The sequence below is a fragment of the Ornithorhynchus anatinus genome, chromosome X1, assembly GCF_004115215.2.
Source record: "Ornithorhynchus anatinus isolate Pmale09 chromosome X1, mOrnAna1.pri.v4, whole genome shotgun sequence".
In the NCBI taxonomy this organism is placed as follows: Eukaryota; Metazoa; Chordata; class Mammalia; order Monotremata; family Ornithorhynchidae; genus Ornithorhynchus; species Ornithorhynchus anatinus.
Window position 1 is genome coordinate 14,149,422 of NC_041749.1, and position 19,468 is coordinate 14,168,889.

The 19,468-nt window shown below is 48.8% G+C and overlaps 1 protein-coding gene across 1 annotated transcript in view; it reads left to right on the forward strand.

Moving 5' to 3' along the window:
• LOC100078272 (xanthine dehydrogenase/oxidase) overlaps nucleotides 1-18,981 on the forward strand; it is a 46,176-nt gene extending 27,195 nt beyond the window's left edge. The window contains exons 17-36 of the mRNA XM_016228660.3: nucleotides 185-354; nucleotides 1,971-2,094; nucleotides 2,496-2,615; nucleotides 2,892-2,994; nucleotides 3,558-3,679; nucleotides 4,121-4,254; nucleotides 4,393-4,480; nucleotides 5,118-5,204; nucleotides 6,698-6,889; nucleotides 7,167-7,312; nucleotides 7,921-8,002; nucleotides 9,814-9,909; nucleotides 11,364-11,492; nucleotides 12,716-12,790; nucleotides 13,955-14,007; nucleotides 14,949-15,063; nucleotides 16,115-16,180; nucleotides 16,304-16,492; nucleotides 17,265-17,441; nucleotides 17,823-18,981. Coding sequence (XP_016084146.2) covers nucleotides 185-354; nucleotides 1,971-2,094; nucleotides 2,496-2,615; nucleotides 2,892-2,994; nucleotides 3,558-3,679; nucleotides 4,121-4,254; nucleotides 4,393-4,480; nucleotides 5,118-5,204; nucleotides 6,698-6,889; nucleotides 7,167-7,312; nucleotides 7,921-8,002; nucleotides 9,814-9,909; nucleotides 11,364-11,492; nucleotides 12,716-12,790; nucleotides 13,955-14,007; nucleotides 14,949-15,063; nucleotides 16,115-16,180; nucleotides 16,304-16,492; nucleotides 17,265-17,441; nucleotides 17,823-17,873 — 2,319 coding nt within the window. The 3' untranslated portion in view covers nucleotides 17,874-18,981. The remainder of the gene's footprint in view (nucleotides 1-184; nucleotides 355-1,970; nucleotides 2,095-2,495; nucleotides 2,616-2,891; nucleotides 2,995-3,557; nucleotides 3,680-4,120; nucleotides 4,255-4,392; nucleotides 4,481-5,117; nucleotides 5,205-6,697; nucleotides 6,890-7,166; nucleotides 7,313-7,920; nucleotides 8,003-9,813; nucleotides 9,910-11,363; nucleotides 11,493-12,715; nucleotides 12,791-13,954; nucleotides 14,008-14,948; nucleotides 15,064-16,114; nucleotides 16,181-16,303; nucleotides 16,493-17,264; nucleotides 17,442-17,822) is intronic.
• Nucleotides 18,982-19,468: the final 487 nt, after the last annotated feature.

Below are 19,468 nucleotides of genomic sequence, written 5' to 3' on the forward strand. Positions count from 1 at the left end.
TGGGGGGAATGGAGTTTTTCCCATCCTACCTCTCTCCCATTGCTCCCCCCATCCTCCCCACCTTCCCCTTCCTTGCTCCTATCACTTCCCGGTCGAAGGGCTCGGACCTCTACCTCCAGAGTGGCCCCAGGAAACCTTCCCGCGGAGTCTCCGCCGGCCCTGACCGGCCCTGCTTTGGTTCCAGGAAGTGCCCAAGGGTCAGTCTAAGGAAGACACGGTGGGTCGGCCCCTGCCCCACCTCGCCGCCGCCATGCAGGCCACTGGGGAGGCTGTGTACTGCGATGACATCCCCCTGTTTACCAACGAGCTTTCCCTGCGTTTGGTCACCAGCACCAAGGCCCACGCCAAGATCAAGTGAGTGTGGCTGAGACTTGGGCTTGTTGGGGGTCAGGATCACTGCCCCAAACGGGCCACTTTGGGGTCATTTATGCTGGGGCCCAAGGCACCAGCCCGACTCCCCCACAGTGCACCACATTCACAGAGTGATCACAGAAGGGAAAATAATATGAAGTGAACGTTGTAATTATCCTTCATCACCTTAGAGGGAAACCTGCTTAACTGAGAGAGCTGGAGGGAGTAGAATTAAGTGAGTTGGAGCACTGAGTCAGAAACTCGTCATCCACTTGCTGCCTCTCTGAGATTCCCAAATGCAAACCGGAAAGCACAGGATGGAGCTTAAGGAAATATTTTCCAGGAGATAGTCTTTGAGCATAATGGATTACTACCATTCGAGAAGCAGTGTGGCTTAGTGGAAAGAGCACGGGCTTGGGAGTCAGAGGTAGTGGGTTCTAATGCCAGCTCCGCCACTTGTCTGCTATGTGACTTTGGGCCAGTCACAACTTCTCTGGGCCTCAATTCCCTCATCTGGAAAATGGGGATTAAAACTGTGAGCCCCACGTCCCCCAGTGCTTGGTACATAGTAAGCGCTTCACAAATACCATCATCATTATTTTTTATTATTCTTCTCTCCTCTACACTGCTGGTTGAGCAGGGAGTTTGAGCCGGGAAACTGGTATCCACAGCATGTCTCACCTTTGAGTCCTCTGGGGCACACACACCCAACTGAAAGAGACTCATCTCCTGGCACCAGCCCCACACCTCCCCTTCCCCACTCCCCTTTGGGGTTATGTTATTTTCTGGAAAAGTTGACTGGCTTACTGAAAACACGTAACCCCAAAAACAAGGAGGGAAGGGGGAAGTGCATCCCCAGCTGGACATCCAGTGCTATATCGCTGGACTGATGGGCTTCCCTGGGTTCTAGTCCTGGCTCTGATACTGCCCTGGGCAAATCCTAAAAAAGAGCCTCAGTTTCTCCATCTGCAAAATGGGACCTGAGTCCTGCTCCCACTTTCCTTGTCCCAGGATTGCTGGGAGTCTGATGGAGATACTCTGGGGCGAACTCTTCAAGCAGCTTGGAAGAAATATAATAACAATAATAATGTTGGTATTTGTTAAGCGCTTACTATGTGCCGAGCACTGTTCTAAGTGCTGGGGTTGATACAGGGTAATCAGGTTGTCCCACATGAGACTCATAATCTTAATCCCCATTTTACAGATGAGGTAACTGAGGCACCGAGAAGATAAGTGGCTTGCCTAAAGTCACACAGCCGACAAGTGGCGGAGTCGGGATTAGAATCCATGACCTCTGACTCCTAAGCCCGTGCTCTTTCCACTGAGCCACGCTGCTTCACGTGGTTAGAATGGGGTGCTCAAATGATACTCCAACATACTAGAAACATCCATTAAGGGACCACTGGGGTTGAACCATCCCTGATGTAGTTCTGGGTCTTGCTGGAGGGTACTGGCCAGGCGGCCACGGTAGCCTGGGCCCTGGCAGTGCTAGCTCCGACGATGAGGGAACTGGATCCCCTTGGCTCTGGCGGGGTTGACCCAGCCCGGGGGAATGAGCTTCCTTCCACCAGGATAGAGGCTTGGTGTCCCCTCCTCATTTACTTGGCTCCTCCCCACAGATCGATTGATACTTCGAAAGCCCAGGATGTCCCCGGATTTGAGTGCTTCTTTTCTGCTGCTGATATTCCTGGGAGCAACGTCACTGGGCTGTTTAATGATGAAACAATCTTTGCTAAGGATGAGGTATGGTGTTGAGTGGAGGGGGCTACTTCTGAAGTGTCTAAAAGAGGGAAGCAAGAGGAGACTTCACTTTGTTGGAAATTGGCCTCTGGGGTTGGAGTGAGGCAGTGGAACCAGTCTGGGATCAGTGTGGAGGTGGGGAAGAAGGGAAAGCTGAATCGACGTCCTGCAAGGGGAAGGAAAGTCACTGAAACAATGAATATTTCAGGGCTGATGTTGAAAAATTGATTGGAGCTTCTTGGCTCCTGAAAGTTTCACTGGTCAGACAGAACGATGGGTCCACAGCATTGAGGTCCAGAAACAAATCAGTACATTTAATCAGATTAGGCATCACATACCTGCCAAGGGAAGCAAGATCTTCCCTGGTTGTTGATTGGCAACGGAGTCTGTGCATCTGTCTGTAGGTCACTTGCGTCGGGCACATCATCGGAGCTGTGGTAGCCGACACCCCTGAGCACGCCCAGAGAGCCGCTCAAGCCGTGAAGATCACTTACGAGGAGCTCCCTGCAATCATCTCGATTGAGGTGGGTCAGCCGGGCCCTGCTCTTCTAGCCCTCACAGCCCCACCATTTATCCCAATCTGCATTCCCGCTTAGTGATTGTTTGCCCTGGAGGAAAGAGACGGCCCCTGAGCCTCTCACCTTGACCCTCCCGTTCACCCCTCCTCCCCTCCCCCCCCCCCCAGGGACCATAATGAGTGGGAGGAGTAGGATGCTACAGCTCTGAGCATTGTTCATCCTCTTTCCCTTCTTGGTCTTTCAACCGCTATGGAAACGTGATGTTCCACTTTTGTTTCTCAGGATGCCCTGAAGAACAACTCATTTCATCAGGGTCCCTCTCCACTGAAGATTGAGAAAGGAGATCTCCAGAAGGGATTTGCTGATGCCAAACACGTCCTTGAAGGTACCGGGAGATTGTTCTAGGTGTATCACTGACGCTGAGCTTTGTCCGAGAAGATGATGCATAATTACCACACCCTCGGTGGAAGGCTCCCCCGTACTGCCAAATCTCTAAGCTCCCTAATGGACAGGACCACGGGAAGTCATCTAGTCCATCCCTCTGCCTCCAGGCAGAACTCCACCTATGCCAGTCTGTCAGAGAGCACTTTATTTCTGAGAGAGAGATCTCTCTAAGAAGGAGAGATTTCATAGCTGAATGTGATTATGTCTTCTGTGAATCACAACCTCACAGGAAGGTTTTTCTCTCAGCTGATCTGAAACTCTGCCACTGTTGTCAGGGTCCAGTTCCCCCTTAGCGGAGTCCCCTCCTTTGTTCAGAAACTTTCTGAGGCCCAAATCTTCACTCTTTTCTAGCACTTGCCAGTCTTCCCCCAGCTTGTATTTGTGGCACTTCCTCTCCAATACAACTAATCCTTTTAAGCATCTGGGCTTGCTGAGCTCCCTGGCTTACTGGCTGCTCCAGATTCGGCCTCTGCGCTACTAACCACTTTGTCTCCTGCTCTCTAGGAGAGGTGTACATTGGTGGGCAGGAGCACTTCTACCTGGAGACTCATTGCACCATTGCGGTTCCGAAAGAAGAAGGAGAGATGGAACTCTTCGTGTCCACCCAGAACACAAGCAAGACACAGGTGACCAACTGGCCAGGGGGTAGTGAGGAGGACAGTGGAGGGAAAAGAGGCAGAAAGAGGGAAGGCTGCCAGAAAGACATGTCTGTTGAGAGGCCTGTTGTCTGTGCCCCTTCTCTGAGCATCAGTCTGAATCTGCTGCCCCTCATTCACCCTGGGGAAGCAGGGGCTATAGAGAACCTCCTTCTTCGTTCCCCTTCTGCTGGAGTTTACAGTCTAACAATGCTAGACCCAGTGAGACTCAGCTATGAGGACTGGGGGTAGTTGAGCCTGACCCACAGTGGAGCCTGATTTTCCTGCAGTTGAGCACGATAAATTCAAGTCAGCTCCTCCTTGCTCCATTTGGCTCCCAGTCTCTGTCCTGAAACCAGTCCTGCCCTGTATCGATTTGGCAGAGGACTGCCCGGACGTTCAGACATTAACAGGGCCATCTTCTTCCCACAGAGTTTCGTTGCCAATGTCTTGGGGGTCCCATCGAACCGGATTTTAGTTCGCGTGAAGAGAATGGGAGGGGGCTTTGGAGGGAAGGAGACCAGAAGCACTGTATTGTCCACAGTGGTGGCTCTCGCCGCACACAAGTAAGTGTCCAGCATAGGCTCTGGGGGGATGGCAGCCTTTAGAGGGCAATGACATTCCCGTGGGAACCCAGGGCTGGGCTCGGGAATTGGGCCTGAGAGAAGCCTGGAGAAGGGTAAAGGTGGCGGTGTCTCTCGCAGGACCGGCCGGCCCGTACGCTGCATGCTGGACCGAGATGAAGACATGCTGGTGACGGGCGGAAGGCATCCCTTCATGGCCCGCTATAAGGTACGGGATGGAGGCCACCCCTGACGGGGCTGGCAGCAGAGAGCATTTAGGATGGAATGAGTGGGGCAGCTGCAGGCTGCAGAGCTCCGAAATGGGAGTGCTAAAGTGTGGATCTCCAGAGTTTCTTCAATTATGCATTGGGCAGGCTCCTTTCCGGCAGGGTGTCCCAGAACACAAACCCCTCGGTATGCCACGAGATGGCAGTGGTGTCTTCCAGGAATCACAGGGAATCTATGATCAGGGACCAGGGCCCTGTCACCAACTCAGGATAACAGATTCAGTTTCCTTCCCTTTCGGCTCTTCGGTTTCCCTCTCTGGAAGATGGAGTCGGTGGTGGCTAAAGGGCATCTACTCAGAAGACCTCTCTGTTAAGGCAGAGTATTCTTCTTACTGTTACTACATTGGCACCCGAGTTTGGGCTGCTTAGGTGAAATGTCCCCAACCCTGGAGTTCCACCAAACTTATGTGGTTCCCTGGGATAAAGGCAGTTGTTAGATATGGCTCCTCTCCCTTGGAATTTCCTTCTCCAGGAGTGAGTGGAGAGGAAGAGAGGGTCAAAGTATTAAGACACACCAGTGGCTTAGGGAGCTCCAGAGGTTTACTTGATATTCCTCGATCCTTTCTGTTTTCCTACTAGGTCGGCTTCCTGGAGAGTGGCCAAGTGGTGGCTTTGGAGGTCAATCACTACAGTAATGCAGGAAACACGTTGGATCTCTCGGAGAGTGTAAGAAGGGCCTTGATGTCTGGAGTCCTGTTGGGATAGAGGAAGCTCCAGGTTTCCCCCCGCAAATACTAAGGAATTGACATTGCAGGCAGGGCAGTGTGGGTTGTTAGGTTGATTTCTTGGGCTGGGAGGCAGGAAACTGAGACTTGTGGCGTTATGCAGGGTCTTAGGTCAAGTCACTTTACTGGGGCCATCAATAATGTGCTAGATTCTCCCCTGTCAGTCAATCAGTCAGTTGTATTTCCTGAGCACTTACTGTGTGCAGAGCACTGTGCTAAACCCTTGAGACAGTACACCGAATAGCACCAAGGAGCACTTGTTCTTCAGGAAAGAGGGATAGAGAATGAGCTGAGTTGTTTCACCTGGAAACTGAGTTCAGGGACATAGGATTCTGGAGGTTTTGTTGCATGCTGATTTCCAGAGGGCAGAAAACTGGCACCCCAAAGGGCATGGAGTTGCCAGTGCAGCCCTGGAGAATTTCTGGAATGCTGTGCCTGGCTCCAGCCTGCTTCCTCTTGTCCTACTTCGGGCCATATCCCATGACTGCATGGCTCTGGAAGGTGCTAGCCTTGCCATTCTGGAAAATTGCAGGCTGAGTGGGGCCATGGTCCAAGTTTACTCAAACGTGAAGCTCATCAACATAGCCAAAAGGGAGGTGTTATTCACCCAATCCCACATCAATATAATGGGGATGTCCTTGGAAAAGCCTGATACTGGTAGGGTCAAACAAACCCTAGACTGTAAACTCTTTGTAGGCAAGGATCACACCTACCAACTCTATTGTAATATATTTGCCCAAGCACTTACTACAGTGATCTGCACACAGTCAGTGCTCAGTAAATACCATTGATTGACCAAAGAAAACATTTTCCCACATATCAGGTGGTAAATGTATGCAATCCATTACCACAGGAAGTTGTGCAGGTGAAAATTATCTGTAGGTTCATGAAGTTAGGACAAATTCATAGACGCGGGGTTCATAATAGGGTTTACCGGGGGGAATGGGGTAGCTATATGGTCCATGGATGATAATATACAGTAGAGATGTTAGAAGAGGTTAAGACTTACTAACTGTACTGAAGGATAGAGCTAATTGTCTGTAAAAAAATTTTAAACTCTACAGGAAATCCTTCCATGGACCACCAAGTCTACAGTCTGTTGGATTTATTTGAATATTCTGCCTCAAGAGGGCCCTTTCACCCTGGGCACACGAGTCCTGCACAGATTTAGACTAGTATATGACTGGGAGTCATAACCTGTCATTTAAGCTTAGTTTGGGCTGAAGGCCTCCAGTTACAGAGTTGCTAATGTGTCCTTGAAATTCCACCTGCAGGAAGCAGTCTCTGCTCCCCAAGGGGGTTTCCATGGTATAGTCCTGAAGCCAAGAAACTCACATTTGCCACACTTAAGGATTTTCATCCACCAGAAGATGTCTCTAGGGGAACCAGTGGATAAGCACATAACTCTTTCCTCTCCTGTGTCTCCCTTTCCAGATTATGGAGAGAGCTCTATTCCACATGGACAACTGCTATAAGATCCCCAACATCCGGGGCACAGGAAAACTTTGCAAGACCAACCTGTCCTCCAACACGGCCTTCCGGGGCTTCGGTGGGCCCCAGGGGATGCTCATCACTGAGTCCTGGATGAGCAGGGTTGCTGTGAAGTGTGGTCGCCCACCTGAGGAAGTAAGAACCGGAGACAGGGCCTTGGGTCAGACACTCTGAGGAGAGACCCGCCTTCACTCCTCACCGAGCCACACTAATTGGTGCCTAAAATGGAGAGGGAGGTGTTTTGGGTGGTTTAGGGAAGGGGAAAGGGAGGTGGTTGGGGAAGTTTTGGGGGGGGAAGAGAGGTGGTTGGGACAATTTGGGAGGGGGTGGAGAGGGTGGGATTTGCCTGCAGGGCTGGGCTGTGGCTCCTTTCTTCACTGGCACACTGAGCCCTCCAACTGCCTTGGGGCAGGTGCGGAGGCTGAACATGTACGAGGACGGGGACCTGACTCACTTCAACCAGAAACTGGAGGGGTTCACGCTGCCCCGATGCTGGTCTGAGTGCCTGGAGAGCTCCCAGTACCACGCCAGGAGGAAGGACATCGAAACGTTTAACAGGTCAGCGGGGGAGCAGGGAGGGACCATCCCTGGGCAGTGTGGCCTGCTGTGAGCATCCATCCTCCTCTGAGCTGAAGGTGGGAAGACGAGCACTCAGGACCCAAGAGCATCTGGCTGTTTTGACCCCGGAGAATTCTGAGATGCTTTTCATTTGAGGAGCGGGATAGGAGAGCCCTGGATGGCAAGTTCCTGGAGGCATGAAGTTGTAGTTCAGGGGCACCCAGTGGGCCAAGCTGCAACCACCCCATAACTGTTCTAATGACTACCTGTGACCCCAGCTGGCTCACCAAGTCTCTGGTTTGGAAACACAGGCTAAGTGACCCAGACATACCCAGATGCAGGGGGAAAGCAGGCCCCTGCGCTGGACAAGAGGAGGAATGGTGAGTTCCACAGCCCTGGAGCTCTCAGGGGTGTTGGGTCTCACTCTCTGTGAGCTGAGGAATCCAGCGGATACTCTGACTCCTGCTAAAGATAGAGAACAGCCTCACTGCAACCCCTGAGCGGATTCCCCATATTACCGGCTCCTGGTTTACTGTTAAATCTGTGAAAGAAAATCAGGCACCTGAGCCCGAATAACAGAAGAGACTGGCATTCCTGTCTCTCCTCAGGGAGAACTCTTGGAAGAAGAGGGGATTGGCCATAATTCCCACCAAGTTTGGAATCAGCTTCACTGTTCCTTTCCTGAACCAGGTAATTGCCTTCTCTTTTGTTGGGTGTTTTTTTACAAGGCTGGTGCCTTACCTGTGTCACTGAAGTCATCTGTCAACGCATCTTCATTGCAGATCCCGAGTGTATAGCATAGTGCTAGACTCTTGGGGTACAAGAAGACACATCCTTGTCTACCAGGATTTTTCAGTCAAATAAGGGAGGCAAGGGAGACCTATTCAATTGACCTGAATAGATGCGATGATGATGAAGAATCACTCTATAAGGGAGACTGTCCCCTGGACTTGTGATTGACAATGGGGAGGAAAAATGGGGGAATGCTTCCAGGAGGAAGTGCTTGATAAAATAAGATTTAATAGGAGAAGGTAATAAGTAAGCAGAATAGAAAAAGAAGGTTGCTCCCCACATAGAATCCAGTTTGGACATAGGGTTTTCTGCATTCTGACAGGAATCAAGTCTGTCTAGAATAGAGATGGAAAATTGGCAGGGAGTGACCTGAGTAAGTTGGTAGGGTGGGGTCAGCTGGGAGGAGGACCATAATCAATCATTCATGGTATATATTATGTGATTACTGTGGGCAGAACACTATACTCTGTGTTTTGGAGAGTACAACAGAGTTGGGAGATATATTCCCTGTCCGCAAAGAGCTTACAGTCAGAGGGGGAAGCAGACATTAATATTTGAAAATTCTGGATATTTACATTTATTCATTCAATGTCATATTTATTGAGCACTTACTGTGTTCAGAGCACTCTACCAAGTGCGTGGGGGTGTACAGTTCAACAATAAACAGACATATCTCCTGCCCACAATGAGTTTACAGTCTAGAGGGGGAGACAGACATTCATTTAAATAAATAAATTACAGATATGTACATAAGTACTCTGGGGCTGGGAGGGGGGAATGAATGATAATAATAATAATGGCATCTGTTAAGCACTTACTGTGTGCCAAGCACTGTTCTATGCACTGGGGTAGAATCAAGCTAATCAGGTTGTCCCACGTGGGGCTCACAGTCTTAATCCCCATTTTTACAAGTGAGGTAACTGAGGCACAGAGAAGTTAAGTGGCTTACCCAAGGTCAGACGGCAGAGCCGGGATTAGAACCCTTGTCCTCTGAGTCCCAAGCCTGTGCTCTTTCCATTAAGCCATGCTACATCTCTAATAAAGGGAACAAGTCAGGGCGACAGAGAAGGGAGTGGGAGAAGAGGAAAAGGTGCCGTGGAGCTGAAAGTGGCTTGACTATCAAGTGCTTAGAGGGTACAGATCCAATTAATAGGCCACAGAGAAGGGAGAGGGATTAGGGGGAAAGAGGGCTTAACTGGGGAAGGCCCCTTATAGATGTGACCATGAATGACTTTGTAAGTAAGCAGAGCATGGGCAGTCATATATGAAGGGGGAAGGAGTTTCACAGGGAGATGTGTGCAAAGGGTCAGTGGTGAGATAAATGAGAGTGAGGTACAGTGAGTAAGTTGTTAGAGGAGAGAAGTGTGAGCACTGGGTGTCATTCACACTGCTAAGCTTCAGGCTGCAGCAAGAGACATGCAGGAGTAATGTGTATGGTCCCTGGAAAAGAGCTGTTTGAGAGGTTGTTGGGTTTTGACTCCCTGATCGGTCCCAGCTGGCACTGTCTGATTGCTGCACCCCCCTCCACCTTCCTGGCTGGAGCTTGGGTCTGAACTGGGGTTAGTGACAGACCGTCAGGAAACGCCTGGTTAAGTTGGCTATTTTCATATTGGCTCCGCTCCATTCAGTCGTCAGCCAGGAGCCCGTCCGACACGGTCCCACCCTGGGCCTGGGAGTGACGTTGCCCTGCTTCAATCTTCTCCCTGCAGGCTGGAGCCCTGGTGCACGTGTACACGGATGGCTCGGTGCTGCTCACCCACGGGGGCACAGAGATGGGCCAAGGGCTGCACACCAAGATGATCCAGGTAATAATAATAATATTGGGGTATTTGTTAAGTGCTTACTATGTGCCAGGCACTGTATTAAGTGCTGGGATGGATACAAGCAAATGGGGTTGGACTCAGTCTCTGTCCCAGGTGGGGCTCACGGTTTCAATCCCCATTTTACAGATGAGGTAACTGAGCTAGAGAGAAGTGAAGTAACTTGCCCAAGGTCACAGAGCAGGCAAGTGGTAGAGCTGGGATAAGAACCCTTGACCTTCTTGACTCCCAGGACTGTGCTCTATCTAGCAAGCTATGTCGCTTCTCAAGCAGCTTGGGCATTCCTGCACACTTTCCCCCCACTTGGAAGACTTCTCAGGTTACAGCTGTGGCCCAAGAAGGGTAACATAAGCCATTACAGTGTACAGAAGCAGCATAACCCTTGATCTGCCCTTATCCAGAGAAGATTCATCCATTCATTCAGTGGTATTTACTGAGTGCTTACTGTGTGCAAAGTACTGTACTAAACACTTGGGAAAGTACAAAGAACAATACACAGACACATTCCCTACCCATAATGATCTTGTGATTGAGAGGTGCTTGAAGGAAGGGATCCTGTCCAGTATCTGGAATCCCTGCTGTGCTGAATGGCAAGTACCAACTCAGTTGTCTGCAAAAATGACATTGATGCGTCCTCTGTCTTCTCCAGTCCTTTTTTATTGGTATTTAATAATAATAATAATAATGATGATGATGATGGTATTTTAAAGTGCTTACCATGTGCCAAGCACTGTTCTAAGCGCTGTCACTGTTCTAAGCATTTACTATGTGTCAGGCACTGTACTAAGCACTGGAGTAGATATAAGCTAGTCAAGTCAGGCTTAGTCTATGTCCCACATGGGGCTCAGTCTTAATCCTCATTTTACAGATGTGGTAACTGAGGTACAGAGAAGTGAAGTTAAGTGATTTACCCAAGGTCACACAACAGACAAGTGGCAGATCTGTGATTAGAACCCAGATCCTTCTGACTCCCGGGTCTGTGCTCTTTCCACTAGGCCATTCAGCTTCCTCTTCTGGATCTTTAATCTCCACTTCCCACTCTTTATCAGGTTTATCAATCAGTGTGCAGAGCACTGTATTAAGTGCTTGGGAAAGGACTACTGTATTAGTCTTGTTAGACATAAATCCTGCCCTAATGAATTTTCCAGACAGAGAGCTAAGCTAAGATGAACGACTCTTGCAGAGTTATTCTGGGATGGTGTGTAATGCTCCCAATCCCAATCTCTTCTGGATGGAGACAGCCCTCCAGGATTTCTGCTCTTACAAAGGAAGCTTGTAGAAACCAGGTCACCAGCCCCATGAGGGGAAGACAGGGAAGCTTTTAGTTTTGACCTCTGGGATTGCAGGAAAAGGGGTGGCAAGGGCTAGGGACAGACCCAGGAAGGGGCTCTGGGATTTCACACTGCGAATGAGACAGCTGGACACTTCCTGTCTTGCAGGTGGCCAGTAAAGTCCTGGGAATCCCGACGTCCAAGATCTACATCAGCGAGACGAGCACCAATACGGTGCCCAACACCTCCCCGACGGCCGCCTCCGTCAGCACAGACATCAACGGGATGGCCGTCCTGGTATGGACAAGGCTGAGAAATCCATCTGTCCGAGCTGGCTCAGGGTGGCAGGGCGGGAAGCCGCATGGGTTTCCCAGAATGCTCGGCCAAGCCCACATATGGCCACACATTTGCCATCCGGGGCATCTCTGGCTTTCAGGGCTCAGCGTGTGTCTCTGGACAAGGGGAGAGGTGGAGGGTATGGGGGAGCAGAGTTGAAGGACATAAAGGAGAGGGAAGACGAGGTGTGTAAAAAGAGCAACGGAAGCCGCCGCTGCCGACGCCTCTTGGGGCCTTAGAATAGGCAGATGGGGACATCAGTTTCTCCTGGTCTTTTGCCAGTCAGCCTGGCCTTCCTGTGTGTGGAGCACTGTAATAAGTGTTTGGGAGCGTACAATACACCAATAAACAGACACATTTCCTGCTCACAATGAGTTTACATTCTAGAGGGGCTCCCTTTACTTGGAAGAAGGATCACTAATGTGCTTAGCCATTAACCCTGCCAACCACGTTTCTCCGCACTCTGCCCACCAGGGAACGGCCCAACCTCCGTAGTTACCTCACTTGTGCGCCCCCTCTGGGCCCGGCAGGTGCAGATGCCAACTGTAGGTAACTCTAAGTGGCTGGTCTGCTCCCCTGGACTGGACTCAGGTAGCCCCAGAATGCCTGGAGCTGCCCCAAAGTCAGAGGGTTGCAGATCTGGAGCCCGAGGCCGGCCCACAGAAGTATCACCAGAGCCCTGGCTGTGGAGCACATGGTTGCTGCTGTCTCTCTCTGGGGTCCCCTGACAAATACCAGGCCCCTCTAGGAAGGTTGGCATGTCTGAACGGGCTGGGGTGAGTGTTCTCCTCCCTGGGTTCTTCTGGGGAGGCTGGTGGGGGAGCAGGGGCAGTGCATATGGGGTCCGAAACAGCAGTTTTTCACCCATGGCCTCAAATTCCTTGCTCTTTCTGAGATTTCCAGTGCCACTCTGACTTTCTGGAGTCACTGAGCCCAGCTCCAGACCCCCTTCCCACTCCCATGATACCCCTGTTCCCTAAACAGAGGCTTGGAAGAGAGTAGTGCATCTGAATGGCAGCTGCATTTCCCTGTGGTGAGTTGCTGGGACTGTTGATACAAGGCTTCTGTCGATAGGATAGTGTGGCTGGAGGTAGCATTGTTCTTATTGTCTTCAGCTTATTGACCCTGTCATCGCACAGAATTAATAATTAATATAAGGTTTATGTGTGCATGTGTTTTCACAGGAAGCGTGTAACACTATTCTGGAAAGGCTGCAGCCGTTCAAGAACAAAAAACCCAACGGTTCCTGGGAGGAGTGGGTGAGTAGCCGGGATTCCCGCTCATGTTGGCTTGAAATGGGGGCAGTGTGTTCAAAAGTCTGAATGAGCAGCCCAACAAGTGTTTGTGAACCTCCCCTTCACCCCTCCCTGGCTCCCGGCTGTTCTTGGGATTCGTGCGGGGAGGCAGCAAAAGGCCGAGTCTCCAGAGCCCAAGTCTCCCGAGGTCAGGCTCAGGTCCCACGGCATGTGGTTGGTAGGTTTCCTTTGAAGTGTAACCTGACAGACTGGTTAAATCATTTACTTTTGCTATCTACACTGCCTGGATTCACTGGGTTGTTGCTCTACTCCCCATGTTGCTTGGCTCAAGATGGAGGGGCAATGCCAAACTTTGGTCCTGGCTCTTTTTGTGCCTTCTGTGTGCCAAGGGCAACTCCTTCTCCCACCTCCCACCACTTTTGCCATCTCTCACAGTGTCCCCTGTGAACGTCGAGCCTGCGTATTACCCCAACTTGTTAGGACCATGTTGTCCATCTTCATAGCAAAGTCAACCATCGTGAGAACGCAACCAAAGCAGAAAGGCCTGGTACAAGCCTCCCAAGGCCGGGGAAGAGACGCTTGTGGCCTTCCTTACCTCATAGTATTTAACACTTGACATGTCCTGTCACTGCCTTGGATCTCTACCCCATTAACATTACACCATGTGACTCACCAGTCCTCTGCTTGCTCGGAATGGAAATTCTCATCTCACTGATAAGTGTGTGAGAGGGTCCATCCCTAAAGTGTCTTCCAGGAAGGCTGTTTCCCCGGGGGCTTACAGTGAGGGACCCGGCCTGTTTCATTCGCTCGGTTCAGCCTGACACACAGATCTTCAGTAAGGTCTTGGATAGTGAAGGCTCAGGAGTATACAGTCTCTGGCCTCTAGGCTCATTTTCCACGTTTAGCATGTGCAAAGACAAAGCTGAACCTCACTTCTAGGTAGCAGATATGATTCCCACAAAAGAAATTTTTAGGAAATGGCTCAATGCTGAGGCCTGGGCTGCATACGCTGTGTAACCTGGAACTGGTTCTTGGTCAGTTAATGGCAGAACACCTGCCAGATTTAGGAGCTCTTCCCAGCTTCCTGCAAGCCCTAGACCCCCAAATTTCAAAACCTGCATTTGTAAACCAAACTCAGACCCCTTCTCAAAATCATTTTTCTCTCAGGTGTCAGCAGCCTACATGGCACCAGTGAGTTTATCAGCGACAGGATTCTACAGGTGAGCGGTGTAGACAGAAGCCAATCGCACATCGTTATTCATTCAATTATTCAATTGTATTTATTGAGTGCTTACTGTGTGCAAAGCACTGTACTTTGCGCTTGAGCACTGTTCTAAGCACTTGAGCACTGTACTAAGCGCTAGGCCCAGTATTTAGGCACAGCTGGAAAAGTTTCACTTGCTCTTCCTATAGCAGGTGCTTTCCAATAATAATAATAATAATGTTGGGATTTGTTAAGGGCTTCCTATGTGCTGAGCACTGTTCTAAGCGCTGGGGTAGATACAGGGTAATCAGGTAGGCTACTATATCTCAACCTCAGTGGTTTCTTCCCTTCCTGTGTAGGTACCATAGAGGATGATTTTAGAATGGGCTTTAAGGTGTGTCTGTGGCGGTGTTCCCTTAGCCCGGCGTTTTGACATTGACTTGCTGTGAGATCTTGTTCAGATCTCTTAATTTCTCTGTAATCACAGTAGAAAGGACCTACAAAACTAGGTACTATTTGGTTTAATAGAAACCTTAATAAACAATTTTTCAAGAGACCCAAATGCAGATTTGAAGGGCTGGATTATACATTTCTTTTCAGTTTTCTTTAGTTTATTTGATCATTTGGACTTCACTGGTGAGTTATCAGATTAAATCACAATAATGATTGTGAATTGAAGTAATTTGCCAAAGGTCACACAACAGGCAAGTTGCAGAACGGGGATTAAAACCCAGTTCCTTTAGCTCCCAGGCCCATGCACTTTCAACTAAACCATGCTGTACCGTTTGGGATTCTGCTTCAGGTGCCCTCTTCCCCATGCTTAGTACAGTGCTTTGCACTCAGTAGATACTCCAGTCAGTGGTTTGATGGATTGATTTGCCTCTTGAGGTTTTAGAGAAAGGACCCATCAGTATTTGTTATTGAGAAAATCTCAATGTATCTTTTCTCCCCGCTCAGGACTCCCGACCTAGGCTACAGTTTTAAGACCAACTCAGGAAATCCTTTCCATTACTTCTCCTATGGGGTGGCGTGTTCTGAAGTGGAGATTGACTGCTTGACAGGTGACCACAAGGTAAAAGCAAAAAGCCCGAGAGTCAAGGTAACTGGGAGTGTTAACAGCTGACGGAGGTAGGAGCCTTGCTGAAACATGTTTGTTTGCGTTAATTTGCCAAGCTGAAATACAAGTAGTATACGACACTGCAAACCTTGGGAGGCTTTAGTTATTTGCAAAATATAAATCATAAAGTTATCTCTATTGCTTGTTAAAGTTATCTCTATTGCTTATTTAGGTACCTTGGGATTACGTTAAATTTGAGGATTCTGAAGTCCTGATCATGAATTAGAGAGTATAACTCATCTACGTGACAGCTCAGTGTTCCTGATTTCAGAAGGAATTTTTAGCAATTAAAAAGAAAAATCTTCAATATTTTTCCCATAAATGTTCATAGGTTGTTTCCCAATATTAGTTCTAAAACATCAGTAACACAACAAAGGAGTTTATTTGGAAACACTTCCTGGATACAAGTGCAGTGAATTGGAGGGCTCAAGAGTTCAAAATTCAGGATGGTGCATAGCACCTTCATAACCATTCATTCGTTCATTCAATTGCATTTACTGAGCACTTACTGTGTGCAGAGCACTCTACTAAGTACTTGGGAGAGTACAACTCAACAATAAACAATAAACAGCTTTCGAAAATGTATGTCAAGGTTATATGCCAAGGTGGGGTTCAATCAATTAATGTTATTCATTGAATGTATACTGTGTGCAGAGCACTGAACTAAGCACTTGGGAGAGGAGAGTACCACAGAGTTGGTTCCTGGACATTCTTTCTGAAAAAATTAATTCACATGGATGCAGTCCCACCATCGGCAGTGTTGTATTTGAACTAGATGACAATTCTGTGGGGCCAAATGGACTGTCACTCTCAAGGCATGTGATCGTTAGTGCTCTATGATTTACCAGGTGATTGTGACTAGCCAAAGCATTTTCTGCCCCTACTTGCAGACACCTGTCGAATGTGTGAGGATTTAGTATTACATTACATTGAAATTTATCACAAATAATGAATATCTTGGTGGTCACTCGGCATAAAACGGTTCTACCTTTCCCATCCTTCACAGAACATCCGCACAGACATCGTCATGGATGTCGGCAGCAGTCTGAATCCAGCAATAGATATTGGCCAGGTAAAGCATGTGGGAAGTCTGGACTGAAGCATCAGTGTCCCTGTCTGTGACCTGAGGGCTGAAGTTGGCCTTATATTAATCCAAATGAACCGAGTTGTCACATGACTCTCTGCGGTCTTGCAGGTGGAAGGGGCATTCGTCCAGGGCCTTGGGCTCTTTACCCTGGAGGAGCTGCACTACTCCCCCGAGGGGAGCCTGCTGACCCGAGGACCCAGCACCTACAAGATACCTGCTTTTGGTAACATCCCCACCAAATTCCATGTGTCTCTGCTGCGGGATTGCCCCAACAAAAAAGCAGTCTTCGCGTCCAAGGTACAGATATGGGTCTGCACATCTGGGACGATGAACGTTCCTCAGGGGGGTGATGATATTGACAGAGGGGGTGTTCCTCTTGGGGTATATCGTGGGGCCGCTCTAGCTCTGTGGTTTATTCCCGGACACCTAGTGGAGAGCTTAAAATGCAGTCATGGGAGAACGGATTCGGAGCAGAGGCTTGACACAGATCTGACAGCTGAATTCACGCCGAACCCTGGAGCATCCTCAGCAATTCATCTGGCCTGTTTCTCCTTATAGTTCAGACTTCAGACTCTGCTGGGGCCGGTTACCCAGTCAGGCTGTATTGAGAGGTGGACTGGGGGAAGTTGGGGTTTCAGACCAGGCCAATCTCCTTCAAATTTGGACCATAAAGGCAAACAAGAGGGTTAGAGGACTTTCAACATGGCCATCCCTCTTGGTGTCAGTGAGTCTAAAATGTTAAAACCAATGGGGATTTTTTTTTCTCTTATGGCAGTGTAATCTGGGTCAGGCATTGTAGTGGCGAGTGTGACATCTATATCTGGCCCTGTTCTCGATTCACTGATGCTGGATTTGATGAAGGGCCTCCATATCTCTATCTGTACAATGGTCATGCTATCTCTCACCCAGCAAGTACGCTGAAGACGGAGGGAATCTGGGAGTTTGGTGCTCTGGATGCGTTCAGTTCTGCCCAGGCCTATAATGAGGAGAGGCATTTTGGGGAGTGGGTTTGTGAATTCAGAGTGGCACAGCCTCATCTCTGGCCCCTGCTGTCTGTCTGTGTGCCCAGGCTGTCGGGGAGCCGCCCCTCTTCCTCGCCGCCTCTATCTTCTTCGCCATCAAGGATGCCATCGGTGCAGCCCGAGCCCAGCGATCGGAATGCCAACTGGACCCGCTTTTCCAACTGGACAGCCCGGCTACCCCCGAGAGGATCCGCAACACCTGCGTGGACAGGTTTACTAAGCTGGTAAGGCCAAGCTAGAGTCACTGCAGTCTGGGAGGAGGGTGGTCCCCAGGGCCAAACCTGGTGAGCTCTCAGGACGTGGAAACCCCATTTGTGTACGTGTGTGTGCACAGGGCAGTTCGTGGTGAGAGGAGCAGGATGGTTTCTGCCTTCATCAGGATCTGTTCTTCCAGATCTAAAGCTAAAACACTCCAATGAATTCAGTTCCCCTTTCCCCCATCTCTGGGTCTGGCTTCCAAGGAGACTTGTTGTTCGTTTTGAATCCAGAGACTGGATGAAGAGTGACTGATGTGATGGTGTTTATTGTCACCCTGTATCATTGCTCTAACTACTACGTTGGGTTGGAAGTTCTTGACGGTCACCTGTTCTGTTTTCCCTTTGCAGTGTGGTACTGAGCAGCCGGCAAACTTTAAGCCATGGTGTAAGAGAGTGTGAAGAGAAAGTCCTCTGAAGTGTCACGCTGGGCCGAGACTGCTTCCGGGGGTCCTTGACCCAAGCTTCTATTACCACACGGCCAACCCTATGATCCATATGTCACATTCCCTGTTGTTTTAGGAAACTATGTGTGGGAAGATTTTATAAGCAGAACTATAATTACAAGCAAATTAAGAGCTTCAACTAATAATCAACTAAGTTTACACTTTTTCAATGAAAAATGACACTTACACTGTCCAAGGTCCAGAAAGATAGCCAAGTTGATAACTATGAAGCTAAGTGCACTTTATCTTAGGGACCTCACCCGTGAATCATTTAACTGTCAAGAATCCAAAGTAAACCAACAGTTGTTCCACCTGTCTTCCTTCCATTAGATGTCTCCCAACAAACTGAAGATTTTTTTGAACTTTCACTGGTAGACGATGCCTGAATGTAAATTTCTACCTGGAGCTCTGCCAAGCACAAAGGCAAATGTTTTGCCACCAAGTATTTGGGGAATTCGTATTGGGACATTGAATTGATAATTCATCTGAAAATTACTTTCATTTAGTTAAAGAGAAAAGATAACCAAGCATCTTCTACTCTCTGGATTTAGTAAATGATGGTAGAAGGGGTTTTTGTATTATTTTCCTCTACAGAGAAATTGTGATGCAATGGAAAATAGATTCTAGAATCACTCTCACCTTACCATGTTTTAGATTTATTAACCAGAATTAACATACTTATTCCTTACTGTTGGGTTGATGATATTTTCCCAACCACTTGATAATTTTTGGTAAGTGCCAGAGCTCCCTGCCCAGCCTGGAGGCAAACATCCCCCCCATCATTTTTACTTGCCCATCTCAGATGTTGAGAAGAGATGGATGGGTAGCTTGATGGAAGAGAAGCAAGCCGAGAAGTCAGAAGCCTTGAATCCCACCTCAGATTACTGGGACTGTTTCAACTTAAGCCTGGATCATTGAGCACCCTTCTTCTCACTGAGCTGATTTGGCCAACAGGGGAAGTTTTCTGAGGCAGGGAGAGCCTTCCCTGGAACTTCCTGAGAGCCAATATTCTTTCTCACTTTCCTTGCTGTCTGTCAATTTATTAAACATGAATTTATATCAGAGTCTGAAGTAATTGAGACTTTTTCTCAGATGATCAGCTCCAGCTATGAGCTGGATCTAGGTTACCGTGAAGAGGGATTTTTGGGGAGCCTATGGACAGCTTCTACTCTCCCTTTTATGGAGAGGGCAACTTGGTCTAATGGACTGAAGACTGTAAGTGTGATGTGAACAGGGAATGGGTCTACCTACTCTGGTGTATTGTAATTAGTGTTAATTAGTGTGGCGTTCTGCACACAGTGAGAGCTCAATAAATACCATTGATCGATAGTGTAATGAGCATGGGCTGGGAGTCAGGAATCATGATTTCTAATCCCACTTTGCCTTTTGTCTACCATGTGGCCTTGGGAAAGTCATTTAGCCTGTATAATCCTCCCTTCAACTGTGGAATTCTTCACCTTACCTCACAGGAGGGCTGTGAGATAATGGATGTGAAAATAATTGGAAAAAATAAAAACAGTTTTCAGTATGTTTCATCCTAAAAGCGCTTAA